This window comes from Biomphalaria glabrata, chromosome 18 (genome assembly GCF_947242115.1).
Source record: "Biomphalaria glabrata chromosome 18, xgBioGlab47.1, whole genome shotgun sequence".
NCBI lineage: Eukaryota > Metazoa > Mollusca > Gastropoda > Planorbidae > Biomphalaria > Biomphalaria glabrata.
This window is the reverse complement of record NC_074728.1, coordinates 3,220,975-3,238,202: the sequence shown is the minus strand read 5'-3', so window position 1 is coordinate 3,238,202 and position 17,228 is coordinate 3,220,975. Positions and strand designations below refer to the sequence as shown.

The following is a 17,228-nucleotide window of genomic DNA, read 5'->3' as shown; positions in this document are numbered from 1 at the left end:
AAAATTATATCGGTATGGGGATTTCATTTATTATTACACCTAGATATTTTGAGTTTTAAGTCTGTGTGACTAGTTTACCATGAATTAAATACGTATGTTTTAGTTTTTTTGTTACTATTAACTCTTTCTCTCCTAACTGACGACACCAACGTTGATTCCACCAGAATGTGGTAAATAATTACGGAGAGAAGGAGTTAATGACTGACATCATTCTGGAAAGACGTATTCCGATTTTATTCTCCCATTTCTGTGATCTAATTCTCTTTGCAAAATTTCTGTATCTTGTGTTGTTTTTATTGTTCTATATATTATGCAATCGTCTGCGAATAATCTGACTTTTGTTCCTGAACTTACGGAATTTAGAAAAATTATTTATGTAAATTAAAAATACTTTTTGGACCTAAGACTTTCACTTGAGAGGTACACACTGAGTTTTCTGTTATTGGTTTTGATTTAGAGCCATTTATTATCAGAAAATCCTTATCCATTGATGTGATGAACAATCCATGCCAAAATATCTAAATTTTTAAAGCAAGCTATGGTGCTGAACTGTGTCAAAAGCCTTAGAAAAATCTAACAAGATCTTTTTTTGCTCATTGTTATCTAAAACTTTTAACAATGTCTCAATGCGTGCCAGCTAATCGTCTTATCTAAATCTTTAATTCCGGTAGTTAGTTTCTTATTTTTCATTAAGTAAGTTTTATGGACCCCACGATGACTTGCTGTCTACTGTTGAAAAGAAATCGCAAAATTAAACTCTGCAGCCATATTACAAGATCATCAGGACTCGCATGGGGGCGCGGTGGCTGAGCGCTTGGATTCCGATCTGAGGGTCCCGGGTTCGAATCCTGATGAAGACTGGAATTTTTTTTTTTTTAAATTTCGTGACCTTTGGGCGCCTCTTGAGTCCAGGCAGCTCTAATGGGTGTCTGACACAAGTTGGGGAAAGGTAAAGGCGGTTGGTCGTTGTGCTGGCGTCTCGTTTCTGCACGTCCTATGTTTGCACGTCTTGTATCTAAACGTCCTCTCTTTGATTGTCCCTAAACATGCCAACCCATTTCAACATACCCCCCGCCCCCGTAAACTGCGGAATGACACTGTTGTCTATGACATTCATGTATTTGTCAACTTCAATGTGTCTTATTGAGATGGTAGAATAGCTGAACCCATCACATCTTTCGACAAGAAAAAGTGTGTCTCAAAACCATCACCAATTTATTCAAACCCATTACATAGGATGATGTGAACATTACATTGGATGATATTCAACTAATCTGAAATCTGTCATTTTATGAAGGAAAAAAAAAAAAGCGAAATTGAAGAATCGTGATGCGGATACGCATGCGCGTGCAAGAACCGCAACTCACATAGCTGATTTTCTCCCTTTGGACTAAATATTTTTTTTTTATCAATACATGGTTGTCTTCGCTTGATTTGTTCTACGCCGCTCGTCAATTGATTTGCCCTATTACTTCAATGGCGAGAGAGGAAGAAGATGAATTGATCAAAACGAGGGGATAAGTGCGTGAGACGGGAGGGATGGAGAGAGGGGGGGGGAGGTGGAGAACTGGATGCCGATGTAACTCTAGCGTGGTCAAATATTTGGGCGCCTGGTGAGAGTGGTTGTAGAATGGCAGGAAGGGTAATAGGGCGTGCTTTTAAAAAAATGGTGATCCTTGACCGCATACAGAAAAAAAAAATAATTTTCAATTTGCTGTTCAAATATTGGTGTTCATTTTACAATAGGAGTTTTTTTTTTTCTTTTTGTTTTACATGCAAAGTGTTGATCTATGGAGAGTGACACTTAAAAATAGAAATAGAATGCAGGATGTTCGTCTCATAGTCTCAAGTTTGAATCCTGATTCTAAGCGATTGATAAATAGTGCGTTTAACCTTCTTAAAGTTACATTTATAAAAGTTATAAATGTTTATAAGATGTTTTAACATCACACTGAAATACGTATGCTCATCTTGTACCAAGCCCACGCAGGACGACCAAGGGATGGAAGCGGGCGGGGTGTGAACACGGGACCATTGAGTTAACTAATTGAACAATTAAACAACAGTCCAGTGCGCTTACATTTTCGCCCTCGCAAACATCCCTTTCCAAAAAAAGATATTTTAAATGACTAATTAAATACGTTTATGTATAAATTTAGTGACATGACCTGAGTAGTGTGGACATTCTAAAACAGAAACATGTAATATGGGAGACTACGTTTAATTCTCTGAAACCAGATACTTATTGGCATCCCCCCCTTCCCATATTATATTAGGAAAAAAAAATGGTTAGTGTGCCAACTGCGATATACAAATTGACGGTCAGGCGCCGACTTTATCCATCTAGTGTTCTTTATAGTAAGACTACAAATGTTAAACATATTGTAAAGAAGCTTTATCATGTGTGTCTGTCTGTTACTCGTTAGCCAGAAGGCAGGGGGCATGTCGTAAGTGTTACTACATGCACATGGGCGCCCCTTCAAACAATGTTACTTCACACTGCTGCGGGCGGTCGTTAAATTGTAGTAACAAAACTGCTGGTAGACAAATACACCGTTGTAGGCTTATTATATCTTAACTTATAAAATTTGAGATAACGTGAATAACTTCCCTTGTGAATAATATTGTTACAATACAGATACATTCAACTTGCGATGAAGTACATTAACTATAGTAGACTTTATGTAATAAATAATAGTCTGAACAAAGTTTAACTCACTAAAAAATACGTCTTTTCACTCTGGCTATCTGGAGTCATCTGCCCTAAGACCGCTGACGACAATGCCACTTATCATCATTCACACTGCATAGCTAACCTCTTTACACCTTTACCATAGAAAACACACAAACAAGTTTCTTAACACACTCCCATTGCTAAAATGTGAACAAAAAAATTATCGAAAAGTCAGGCTGCAGACGATAATGGTGACGAACAAAAGCTTCTAGTTACCGCCCTTTATTCCTAACCAAACAGAATAACTTCACTATTGTAATGCTTCTCCGTAAACTACAGATTAATGAATTCCTTACGTATGCTACAAGAAAGTATCGGGATCAAATGTCACTTTTTTTTCAACAATATGCCCTCTGTACTTATTAAAATTTCATTAATAACATAATTTTAAAAAAATCCATTTGTTATTACTATGTTATAATGAGCTGATCTCATTTAAATTGATATTATTCAAGTCATAGTTCTATGTTATTAGGTTTCGGATGGAATGTAACAAGTGTTACATTGGTTGTAGTTTGGTTTCCAGCTGATACTAGCTCACTTGAAGTAAGTTTCAATGTACTTCATAAGTGCAGCATTATTATTTCCTAGTCTTGGTTTTAAAGGCACTAGATAGAATCTGTTTTTACTATACCTCTGTTCAAGCCAGAACGTCTTCTTGGATCCTGGTACTTGGACGCTGATCTCAAAAACGGCTCGAACGATTGTCCTAGAAATTTAACATTTGATGTATATCGCTGAGAAAAAAAATTACTAGCTTGTTGGACACACGAAGAAAACTCTAGGTTTGACCGTTATAATTATTTTTAAATAAAAAAGATGAAATATATTTTAATTTGGCTCGAGATCTAGGCCTAGACATACACGCAGCATTGGTTTTGCAATTAGTATCGCGTTCTTGAAAGGACTTTCGCGTTCGGGAATTTCCTAATGTAAAGCGTTATTGATTCAAGAGTTCAATAAATTAATGTTCAGGAAAACTTTGCGCATAGTTTTCTAAGTCTAAATTTAAAGGCCTATCATGTGTAGTAGTTCTACACATTGGCTTAACCAGCAGTCTTTCTCGGGTGGAGAGGGGGGGGGGGGGAGAAAAAAAAAGTTCCATTCCTTATTTAATCTAACATTCATTATTTATTAAGAGAAAAAAAAAATCGCTCTATAAGTAGTATGATGGAGGTATTGTGTTTCATTTTGAAAGTATTTTAAATGTTTTTTCTTGTTTTATATATTGTTTTTAAAGATTTTTTTTCTCAAATAAGCTGTTGCATAAATTAGTGTAATAATGTAATAATTATATTCTTTAAAGATTCATCAGGCTACATCAAGATACTGGATTGGAAATATTTCTTTGTTTATTTCAAATAGAAATTCTGCTCAAAACACTGTGTACGTTTTTTGAATACGAATTCTTATGCCTGGGGAAACTAAATGCAGGATTAGCTTCTTGGAGTTTTAATGTTTGGTCATTGTGTTCAGTACAGCGTGCTATCAATAATTTGTAAAAGAAACAAATTCTAACGATTCTGTGCGGATAACTTAATGATAAGGATTGCGTTTTAGAAATTAGTGCTAAGGAATATTTAATAGAATTAATAGATCTGGGATAAGGATTATGTGAAAAAGATTTCATACTTATTACATCCACGAAGGATAACTAATATTAACTATATGCTAAAACTCATGCCGAGGATAATGTATTAAAAGACTCCATGTCAAAAGACTTGTGGTAAGGATAAGAAAATATTTAAAAATGAACATCAAACTACAATACCTGATACTGTGGATGAGTCTGTTTGTTGGGAAGACCGCTCACGGCAAGTCTATGTGGGAGACAGTCAAGACCATTGCATCGCTTCGATTCGTGAGTACTTTTTAATAAATATTGCATCATAGTTTAGCTCCAAATACTCCAGATCCCATTCGGCACCTTTAGATGTTGTGGCTTTCATAAATGTGCTGTTTTCAAGTTTCGTTTTTTTTTTTTTTTTTTTTTAAACATATTTACAACGTTTGGGAATTAGTTGAGAGTTTTCAGTTCTAATTACATGTATCTATTTAAAGAATATTTTGGGAACCGCTGAATTAAACTACAAATATTATTTATTAAACCTGCTCAATGAGGTTGTTTGGAAAGTTGTATTTCAATTTCAATCTAACAAATACCTGACAAATAACTGACAAACACCTTTAAAAAACAAAACCACAAACTATTAGAAGAAATGACTAGTTTTTCTTTCAAATGAAAGACTACAGGTACTGGAAATTGCAAGTCTGTTGAATAATTTATTAATAAGCTTACATTGAATCTAATAAAAAAAAAAACAACCAACAATGAAACGGAGACTTCACAGACTGTATTGCGATGAGAACGACATCCCAACAAAATCCCAGCTCCTCCTAATAGTACGGGCCCGTTCTTGCATTGCGTGTACAATCTGACATGAACATCAGGTCAGTCAGTACATGTGTTCTTTGGTTGTAGTCATTCATATTTGTGTATACGACACTATGCTATGAGTTATGTTGAAAGCCTTCTCAACACTCATTAACTTATTCAGATAGCAATACCGATAGATGTTACATAAGATCCCACATAAATGCAACTCAGACTTGCATCGTTGACTAGTGAATTATCTTGTCTTATGAAAAACGGACGTTGCTTTAAAGAAGAAGATGATTACGTCCTACGCGTGTTCTTATGTCCATCTAGTCATGCTTGTTGACTTATCCTGCAAGGTCATTGGTTTACTTGTCTGACCTAGACAACCCATTCCATGCTCTAATAGCACTAGGAAAGAAGGAGTCTTCTGTTGTTTTTTTTTGTCAGTGACTAAAAGGTCGCCAAATAAGAATCCACTATTTTAAAACATTTTGCTTTGTAACATGTAACGTTAGTTACACATACAATTCGACACACGATCAGTAGTCCAATTGAAATCATTTCTACTCTATGTATCATTCACTTGGTTTTCTACTTTACAAAATGGGGAAAAAATGACAATCATGAAAATGTGTTGAAAAAATGACTCCTGAGTTATTATATAATATAGACATCACAGGATATCCGGGTGCCTAAATTTCCGGGTGCCTAAATATCCGTAAATATGCGGTGCCTAAATATCCGGTGCCTAAATTTCCTAAATTCGTACGCGTTGCACCTCGGGTGCCTAAATTTGCGGGTGCCTAAATATCCGGTGCCTAAATTTCCAGATACCAACGCGTACCCCTTCCAAAGTCCTCCCTGGTGGTACCCTTACCCCACTTTGGGAAACACTGCAATACAGTAATAGAAAGCAAGATCAAAGTCTAAATTTAGATTCAGGTTATTGGAGCGAGCACGAATAAGGCGTCGTCCAAAGAAAAGCTGGCCTGGCGCTGGGCGATGCAATAAGAATGTACCGGCCTTTTTCTTGATACCCTGCTAAAACAACTGCTGGCCGGGAAAATAGAGGGCTTTGGTGACAGTCACAGCATCCCCACGGGGAAAGTCAAATGACAGATGAGATTAGAGGTTATTGATACTTTGACAAGTTTCGAAATTGATATTTATGCACTTTATTACTAAGACGTCTCGACTATGACAATATCCCCAGTCTAATATATAAAATATATCATATCAAATGTTGATTACTAAGCATTTAAAAAGGGTTTTGATCATAAATGCTGACTTAGTGAAGTCTTTTTACCACGCGGGAAAGACTTTTTACCAAGAGTGATTTTTAATAGCAAAAAAAAAAAAAAAAAAGAGTAAATTTTATTATTTAGGATTGTATGTAGTGATATACTGGCTAGTATTACCTTCAAACTAGAAAACAAACACTATTTTGTATTTATCTATTCTTCTTTATTTTATTTACTTTTCAATTTTCACAATAATCATTTATTAAACATGGCATCGCGGCATTATTGCAAGGGGCAAAAAATGATTATTGATTGATCAATCTAACAGTTTAAAAAAAAAATGGAAATAGATATGGTTGATTGCATTATCTGAGTGAATAAAATCAATCAATGAAGTGATTTGTTTCCATATCGATTCAACTTAAGTTCACAAATGTTTGAAATGATCCGTTTTTTTTTTTTTTTTTTTTTAATGTGCCAAGATTTTTTTTCAGTTGGGAAATAGGTCAAGTCTTAGCTCATGACTTATTGTGGTTAATAGTGTCACTTTGGTTGATCTTATTGTAACTATCCAGCTGAATGACTACTTCGTACATACAAAGACACAAAAAAATAAAGGCACATTCCTCATCCCATATGCTAGGACAAATTTGTACAAATGCTCCTTCTTCCCTAGTGCTATTAGAGCATGGAATAGGTTGCCTGAGCTAACCAGGAAAACCAGTGACTTGGCAGAATTTAAGTCATTGGTTAATATGCATGACTGAATGCACGACGCATAGGACGTAATCATCTTCTTTTTTTGAAGTAACGTCTGTATTATATAAGATAAGATAAAGAAAGCCCTTATTGACGTCAGGCGCAGAAGACAAAGAGAAAACTTAAACAGAACTCTGGCGAACAACGGCTTTGTCTGCACGAGATGCGGAAAAATATGCAGGTCGCAACTGGGTCTGCGTAGTTATGTGAAGCACTAAACTCATCCTTGATCTCCAAAATCAAAGTCATTGCTATTTTTACTTGTGTATATCCCAGCAGTTATTACAGAACGTAACTATTCTAATACGGAGGATGCTCACACTTATTCCCGCCTCCATTCTTGACATCAGCAAGAGGAACATGGCCACAACGTTGAGGGAATCTTGGACTTGTAAACCATTGTGGTTTGAATCCATACACACTATACCATCTGTCTCTATCTACCATCAAATGTAAAGGAACATGAGCAATCACAAATGTTGGCGTAAGTTACAGTATAAACGTAAATCCTATGCGTTTTCATCATTTCTCTTGGAGTCATGCTGAATCTCGAATTGTTATAATAAGGTTATTTCAAAGTTGAGGAGGTGATCTTTATGCACCAGGTTTGTCATTACAATCATGCACTACTAAATTGATATATTGAAAGACACGGACGACAACTGACTATATTGACTCGATAGTGTATTTCTTACCGCCCCTGCACTTTGTGTAATCTTTATTGTGTGACAAGTTGATATTTAAAGATAAACTGATGTATGCAAACGAGACATGAAGATCTTCGAAATCAACACTAACTATTGGGAAAAAGAGGCACTGGATAGATCCACACGGAGAGAGAGCATAAAGTCACGGATTGCAGAGATGTCATACACAACAAAAGTAGAAAGAAGGGTGACAATGCAACGGCGCCTGGTGGTTACATATGACCGCAGCTGTGTATCAAGGATTGGCCTCTTTAGCCACACAAGAAGGTTCAAAGGGAAATATACATTCTCTGAGACGTAAAATGCTACGAAATAAGTGGATAAAATATTTAATGGAGAATGGTGTCCTATCAGTGCAAGCGTAGTATTCTTTGTGTTTCTTGTGTGTGTGTGTGCACTTGTGTGTGCATGTAGTTAGTTGTTCTGTATCTAACCTACCTTTAAATGACCAGAGACTTAATCACATGCGCAACAATCTAATTTGCTACTCAGTTTAAATAGACTTGTACATCTTTGGGGTTTAACTCGTCCATTACTAAAGATTGCCGTGTACAGCGTGCAGAGGAAGTAGAATTGTATAAATGTGATATTAAGTTATATAGTAGAAAACATCGTTGAATATATGTTGTTATTTCCCTTTGTATTGTTTAGATACGATCAAAAGTAGTTGAAATACATTTATTTTAAAACAAAAAACAAAAAAAAAAAAAAATGCATTTTTTTCTAAGACTAAGTACACACAAAAAATATTATTATTCACGTATTTAGAAAGTTAAAAAAAACAACAACAAGAAAAAAGGCATGAGCAAAGTAATAATTTATTATGGTGATATACACATTACAATAAAGTATTTTAACATTGAGATATTTTGCTCAAACGGGTTCAACTTGGTCTTGTCCGCCTGATACAGATATCCCACAACTCAGTCTCTGCGGACATATGCGATGGGCACAAATAAGACTGGTCATCGCAACCTCCGATATATGACTGTAGTCAAACTGGGTTTCAAACAGGCATTCGTTAGAGAAGGCTGACATGCGACGACGCAACCCTTTTTTCTTTTCATGTCATAGAAACGTGCGCGTCCAGTCTAGACAGAGGTCCGTGGGTGTATCATTTTTATAAATACAATTTTTTTTGGACGCTGACAAAAAAAAAAACACAGAAAAATCTGCTAAATATTTGGGACAGGAAAATCCTCTGAAAAATGTATGGTGCCATACATAAAGACAGGATTGAGGACTCACACCAACCAAGACATATACCAGCTATATGAAGACCCCTTCCATAGTGACGAAAATACGAATAAACGGATTACGTTGGGGCAGGTCACCTCAAAAGAATGTCAGAGAACAGAGGAGCAAAAATTGTCCATTGTCAAAAACTAAAAGGCAGGCATCCAAAATGCACTCTACGAGTACGGTGGCTTGTTGACGTAGAGGCGAATCTACAACAGCTAGTCAGGGCATGGAGACGTAAAGCCTAGGAAAGATGTGCTACAGCAGGCCAAGGCCCTCCATGGGATTTAAAAAAAACAACAACCCTGAGTCTCAGGATAAAGTTAAGAAATGGGAAGCGTGGTCAAGAGGCCAAGTGCGCTTGAACTTGGCTTGGCTTGGTTCGAGGTTCGACACTGAGCGCCTAAAGGCAGCAAGGAAAAACAAACTCCTAGATACCCCTTCCCCCCACTGGTCCACAAATGAGATTGGACCAAAAGCGCTCTGAGCATGCTATAAGCATGAAAGTAGCGCTATATGAAAGCTATTATAATAATCTAGTTTTATAATATATGAAGAAAGCTTGAATACGTCCTTATCTTATCGTATATATTACAGACGTTACTTCAAAGAAGAAGATAATTACGTCCTACGCATTTCAAGTGTCAATCTAGTCATGCATGTTAATCAATGACTTAAACTCTGCTAAGTCGTTTCTTTTCCGGGCTGATTCAGGCAACCCTTTTCATTCTCTAATGGCACAAGGAAAGAAGGAGCACTTGTACGAATTTGTTCTAGCGTACGGAATAAGAAATGTGTCTCTATTCTTTCAGAGTATTTCATTAGGTTTTTTTTCATATGGATAGCGTTGAATTATATACATGCTGTGTGAGATTAAACTGTAGACTTGTATTATTAAGCTTAACATTTATGTTCAACAACAGCTTGAGCATTACAAGTATATCTATTAAAAACAGATTTAAGAAATTAATGATACTAATTAATAACAATGGTACAAAGCTAATCTAAGATCATTTTGAATTTGTATATAAATCTCGACGATTAAGTTCTTTAGTTTTGACAACAGTATATCTCGATAATGTATTCTACGTCGCCTATCTATGTTACTGTTATCGCAATTGGAATGTATTTAAAAAAAAAGTGTGTACAGCTTGAATTGAAAATTAGGGCTCAAGCCTACTCAAGGGGACTAATTCAAATTATACTAAAACATCTGGCAAGTACAATTTATTTCCATTGTTCAATACCAAAGAAAATTATTAATTACCTTTATCTCACTTTCGGTCAGAGTGTTACAAGCTCATTTGTCGTCATCGAGAAGTACATAGAAGTCTATTTCATAAAGTGCTGGTTGTGAGTGTGTGTGTGAATGTTGTTCGTATTTGCATCTACATTGTTATTGTACAATAGTTAAGCTGAGATGGTCAATTGTTGTCAAACTGAATTTCCATTTGATTGTACCAATACAAAATTATCTTTAAAAAAAAAATAATAATAAACTCTTTCTTCTTTAAGCCCTCTGAACGTCGACCTCAGTTTGATTCATAGTGCAGATCGTACAGACATTGTTGATTCATTTTTCTTCTTTCATTCCCTCTTGTCTTCACTACTCTGGGTAGACAATGGCTCGGTGGTACGACCAGTCAGTCAAACTTTACGGACCGTGAGTCAATTGTCGATAGGGTGGGGGGGGGGGAGGAAAAGGAAAGGACTGACTAGGTAGAATAAGGTCAAGGGGTCTATCATTTGGCCGCGTCCACATTGTTTGGTGTTTAGCCCGGTGATGGGGGGAAAGCCGGAAATACGCAGGTGCCAGTGAACCACGAATGTCGATTTGAGGGGAGCGAGTACAAAGTTGCCAATAAGAGTATCGATCGGATGCATTACTTTGTACTGCTTATTGCTTTGTGAATATTGCGCATGCAGACTTCCAGAACGGGGACATTTATTACTGTTAAGACCGTGCGATCTATAGGGCAGATGATGTTAAGGTCATCTCTTTCTTTGGCCAACGTTAAACGACCTGGGTTTCATGTGGACAGCACAACGACCAACCGCCTTTACTTTCCTCAACTATAGTCAGGTACACATTAGAGCTAGAGAAATTTAAAATCCCATTCATCACTGAGATTCGAACCCAGGACCTCAGGTTCAGAAGCCAAGCGCTTTACCACTCAACCACTGTGCCCCCTATCAAGATAATTAACACCTACCACTCGTTTCTGGTGCATAGACCACAGTCGAGCTCAACTTTGAGAACAGACAAAAATAGTCGGGGTGAAAAATTGTCGAAATAAAAATCCGTAAGTAGGCCTTCCAAGGAAGCAAAAATTTGAAACTATGAGCAATACATCTCATTTAGAGTTCTTGGCATCATAAGCTTCCTTCCAGGAGCCTTTAGGGACTGGAAAAAGTTCACAGGAATTTTCTGTTCCTGAGCTATTCGGCTCAGTGTCTTCCGGTGGGCAGGTACACAATGACCTGAACGAAGTAGTTGCAACACGGCAGCAACTCTTAAAGGAACTATTTTTCTCAACATCCGTTTGTTTATCCTGCGAACGTAAGTCTCCACCTGTTTACTCTTTAAAACTTTCCATAAAATGGGGCATCAAGCACATGATGTAGACACTGTCAGCTTTTTTTTTTCATTTTACCAATTAGGCCAGCCAACTTAATAGAATAATTCGAAGAGTATAATGTAATTCTTAGATTATGACTGGGTAAGGGCAAGCAGAGGATATTTTAAATGTAATTTTTTTTTTAGTTTTAAAAATGGTGATGCTCTACGACCATAAAATGTGATATTGTTTTGTAAACTACGTTGTTTTGCTTAGAAAAATCATTGTATGTATGTTGCGATTTTTAATATAAAGCCTTACCTTCGAGCCTCATTTACATACATCCGCGTGCTGTTTAGTCACGCTCGTATGCACTAATGAACACTACTATGAGGTAATGTAATAAGTTGGACATTTTTTAGAGTAAAAAACCAAAACACGCAAAAAATGTATTTCTTTTTAATACCTGACATTAGATCTAACAAGTGACCAACTTTACTGCTTGACTTACAACAATTCATGTAATTTATCATCACTGCTAGACTTACAACAATTCATGTAATTTATCATCACTGCTAGACTTACAACAATTCAGGTAATTTATCATCACTGATAGACTTACAACAATTCAGGTAATTTATCATCACTGATAGACTTACAACAATTCATGTAATTTATCGTCACTGCTAGACTTACAACAATTCATGTAATTTATCATCACTGCTAGACTTACAACAATTCAGGTAATTTATCATCACTGATAGACTTACAACAATTCATGTAATTTATCATCACTGCTAGACTTACAACAATTCAAGTAATTTATCATCACTGCTAGACTTACAACAATTCAAGTAATTTATCATCACTGATAGACTTACAACAATTCAAGTAATTTATCATCACTGATAGACTTACAACAATTCAAGTAATTTATCATCACTGATAGACTTACAACAATTCAAGTAATTTATCATCACTGCTAGACTTACAACAATTCAAGTAATTTATCATCACTGATAGACTTACAACAATTCAAGTAATTTATCATCACTGATAGACTTACAACAATTCAAGTAATTTATCATCACTGATAGACTTACAACAATTCATGTAATTTATCATCACTGCTAGACTTACAACAATTCAGGTAATTTATCATCACTGATAGACTTACAACAATTCATGTAATTTATCATCACTGCTAGACTTACAACAATTCAAGTAATTTATCATCACTGCTAGACTTACAACAATTCAAGTAATTTATCATCACTGATAGACTTACAACAATTCAAGTAATTTATCATCACTGCTAGACTTACAACAATTCAAGTAATTTATCATCACTGCTAGACTTACAACAATTCAAGTAATTTATCATCACTGATAGACTTACAACAATTCAAGTAATTTATCATCACTGATAGACTTACAACAATTCAAGTAATTTATCATCACTGATAGACTTACAACAATTCAAGTAATTTATCATCACTGATAGACTTACAACAATTCAAGTAATTTATCATCACTGATAGACTTACAACAATTCAAGTAATTTATCATCACTGATAGACTTAAATCCGTTCAACTGCAATTTCTGCATTAACATCAGTGCTAGATTACCTGGCTTGTGTGGTCTGAACATAGAAATGTTGCCACAACGTTGTCATCTAATTTAATTCAAAATTAAGAAAATGTGCCCACTAGTCCAGTGACAAATATCAGTTGTCTATTTGAGTGAAAATCCCTAAAACTTTGGTATTGTCAATTTTTTTTTTCCCCGATCGGGAAACTTTTTAAAATTCAGTATTTACAAAGTATTACATTGCCAGTTGAATATTCATTGTTCAATATTCCTGGCCTGGTAATTTCGATTGTTAATTTGTTCCAACTACAGACACTTTACAACGACTTTTATTAATAAATCAAACACAAAAATAGTTGTTCTCCATCGACCTACCAAAAGACTAAGTCCTTAGAGTAGACTATGAATCACTGAAGATTTATGGTCTCAAGGTTAGCCAGGAAAACCTCTCTTGACTCTGTTCTACATTACATGTAACTGCCTTGAGTTGTATACAGATTGTAATTATCTTTGTTCTACGTTACAAGTAACTTTGAAAAGTTGTATACAGGTTGAAGGATATAAAAAAAAAACGATATTATTTTGACCCATAATTCAACATGCCATTTTTATTTTTAATTCAGCCATATTGCTGTTACATCAATACACAACACAAAAACAATAAAACTATGCGACGAAGACCTCCGAGGACACAGTCGTCACAACTGAATATTCCACAACATCTGTTTCACCAGAGACAAAAGTTTTGATTTATTTTGTAGAGCGAATAAGGTGAAGTCCAAGTGCGCCCCCCCCCCCCCCCCCCAGAAATCTGGTTACATTAAACATTGTTATACTCAACACAGAAGAAACAGTGAGATAAAGACTTCCGAGGTCGCTGTTGTTCTGATTGTAATCTCCAATTCACTTGAGACAAGAGTTCGTTGCGTATCAAACTTAGTAGAATGTTAGTGTTGTTGGTTTTTTATATCTTTAGAAAACTACATTGCGAAACACACAAGACAAAACAGTAAGTTCCATATTTTCAACAAAGATACAGGGTTTTACAGGGTTCTGAAATGGTTCAAACTTCAGGATCAATACGCTCACCATTTTTTCCCGTTCGTTGACACATGTCCACACACATGTATTACGCATGTCTGCACACTTGTATTACACATGTCCGCACATGCCAAACGAACGAAGTCCTTGAACTTGGGATTCTTTTGGAAGTAACTGTCTTTAGTTTCTATGGAAGCCTGAAAGCCGAAAAAAATTCCGAGAAACATAAAGAGAAATGTTTTTGTTGCGTTTACCAGCAGAGAGATCGGCATACATTTCTATTGTAAACGTTTTTATGTCCAACAATATATACTTGAAACAGGGCTAATCAAAGCAAACAATAGTAGAATGCCAGTTGTGATTAGCTCTCTGGTTTATAGTATTAAAAAATTGTAAATATAGGTCTACAAATATTTTGTCTAATAGTATTTTTAAAGGTCTATACTCCTTTACATAACTGTTTTTTAATATAAGAACATAATAAGATAAGAACATAATAAGAACATTTCTCAATATACTGTTTTTCTTATAATTGATCCATCAGTCCCGTCCTCGGATGTTAAACACGTCAGTTCTAGTTTTTGGATGTTAAACCAGTCATTCATAGTCCTCGGATGTTAAACAAGTCATTTCTAATCCTTGGATGTTAAACAAGTCATTTCTAATCCTTTGATGTTAAACAAGTCATTTCTAATCCTTTGATGTTAAACACGTCCTTTCTAGTCCTTTGATGTTAAACAAGTCATTTCTAATCCTTTGATGTTAAACAAGTCATTTCTAATCCTTGGATGTTAAACAAGTCATTTGTAATCCTTGGATGTTAAACATGTCATTTCTAATCCTTTGATGTTAAACACGTCCTTTCTAGTCCTCTGATGTTAAACAAGTCATTTGTAATCCTTGGATGTTAAACACGTCCTTTCTAGTCCTCTGATGTTAAACAGGTCATTTGTAATCCTTGGATGTTAAACACGTCCTTTCTAGTCCTCTGATGTTAAACAAGTCATTTGTAATCCTTGGATGTTAAACACGTCCTTTCTAGTCCTCTGATGTTAAACAAGTCATTTGTAATCCTTGGATGTTATTTAAAAAAGTCATTTCTAGTCCTTGGATGTTAAACAAGTCATTTCTAATCCTTTGATGTTAAACAAGTCATTTCTAATCCTCTGATGTTAAACAAGTCATTTGTAATCCTTGGATGTTAAACAAGTCATTTCTAGTCCTCGGGTGTTAAACAAGTCATTTCAAGTCCTTGGATTTTTAAAGAAGTCATTCCTAGACCTTGGATGTTAAATAAGTCATTCCTTGCTCAGCGTCATTTCTCACATCTCTGGAATCGCACAAGCCACGCACGCGCGCACTAGCAAGCACCCCCGCACACACACACACATATACACACAGCGGTCACTGAGGCCGGACCTGTAACTGACTGTTTGTCCCAGGAGACTCCGCCGGTTAATGAAAGTACAACAATGATGTCCCGGACGGGATGATCTCCCGATTGTTAAGAGATTTGCTTTACGCACTGGTATTAGAAGATGTCGATTTCCGATGGAGCCGAACGGGAAAAACAAAATGCTGCGGTGGAGCATGGAGAAAATAAAAGAAATGGACGCGCTATTTTCTTTTAAATTTCACTATTCAAAAATTATCTTCATTTCATCTTAAAGATTAAAATATTATAAAGTAAGTCTATTTCAAATTTATTCATTTATCTGTCCTTGACCTTATTCATAGGGATGTCTAGACGGTTTCCAAATGTCTCCACTCTTTCCGGTCAGCAGCTGTGAGAAGGCCGGTCTATTCTTTCACGTTTGCCAGTCAGGTTTTCTTTGGACTTCCTTCGTGCTACTTACACTGTACCTTGAAGAATATGGCCGAACCAGCTCAGCTTACGACTCTTCACGGTAAATGAGGAGTTTCTCTTGCTTGCCTGCCAGAGTGTCAAGGTCACAGAAAACAAAACCGTTTTTGTCTTTAATGGAATCGCCTCTTTGTTCATCAATGTTCCAGACGGTCTATAACTATTGTTCATTACGCTTTCTGCGCATGCAGAAGAGGCTCCATATTCAAATTTCTGACATCTTCGCGAGGTCAGGGCCCCAGTATCTGAGGATCATTGAGAGGTCGATGTCCTTGACTTTTGGTGGTCAGACGTGAGGAAGCCGTCACAGTTGAGCACAGTTCTTTAAGACGTTCCACCAGAGGTAGAGATGATTGCGTGCTGGTCCATGGGACGACAGGAAATGACACTCGGGAATCACAATCCGTGACGTTAGATCCAGGCCCATACCACAAGACTAGCCAGTTCATCATTTTTTTTTTTAATTTTTTTTTTTAGTTTCACAACAAACAGTGTCAAACTTTATTCAGAAATTGTTCATAGTTCGTGTGCAGATTTGGTTGTCATTTCCTTCTGCTGACATGTGAAAGCCATTCATCAAATGTTTCCAGTGACGTAGCTTTTTTAAAATTTTGTTTAGAACTAGTGTTTTTTTTATAGGGAATGTGTAGAAATTTCGTATACTGGCAAACGTTCTTTCTTTTTATATATATTATATTATGGAGGTTGTCGGTCCTCCTTTAGTCTTAGAGGGGGTCTTGGGGAGCGTTGTAAGCTCCCATATCGGGGTTCAGGGAAAGGCCCTAGCGTCAACCATTTTCCTACGTTCTGAGCTTTCAAAAATTCTTTCTCCTGACACCTAGTAAGCAGAAATTGAGGCAGCACAGTAAACAGACTATAAAAAAAGTAATCAGACGACATGACAGTACAGACGATAAGAAAGTAATCATAAGAAAGAAAGCAGACGGTAAGAAAAATAGCAGACGGTAAGGACGAAAGCGGATATTGAAAGAAGAAGACGATAAGGAAGTAAACAGATAATAAGGCTATAAGCAAACTAATAATATGACAGCATGTTAGTAAGATTGCGATGAGTCTGTAAGTAGATGATAAGTCAGTAAATATATAATAGTTC

General features: G+C 36.1%; 1 protein-coding gene across 2 annotated transcripts in view; it reads left to right on the top strand.

Annotated features, from left to right (window-relative positions):
* LOC106073270 (uncharacterized) overlaps positions 1-17,228 on the top strand; it is a 353,065-nt gene that overhangs the window by 75,107 nt on the left and 260,730 nt on the right. The window contains exon 2 of one of the 2 annotated variants that reach the window (XM_056016626.1): positions 4,041-4,595. The exons of the other annotated variant lie outside the window; for it this stretch is intronic. Within the exon in view, the coding sequence (XP_055872601.1) occupies positions 4,485-4,595 (111 nt within the window). The 5' untranslated portion in view covers positions 4,041-4,484. The remainder of the gene's footprint in view (positions 1-4,040; positions 4,596-17,228) is intronic. 2 annotated transcript variants of the gene reach the window in all.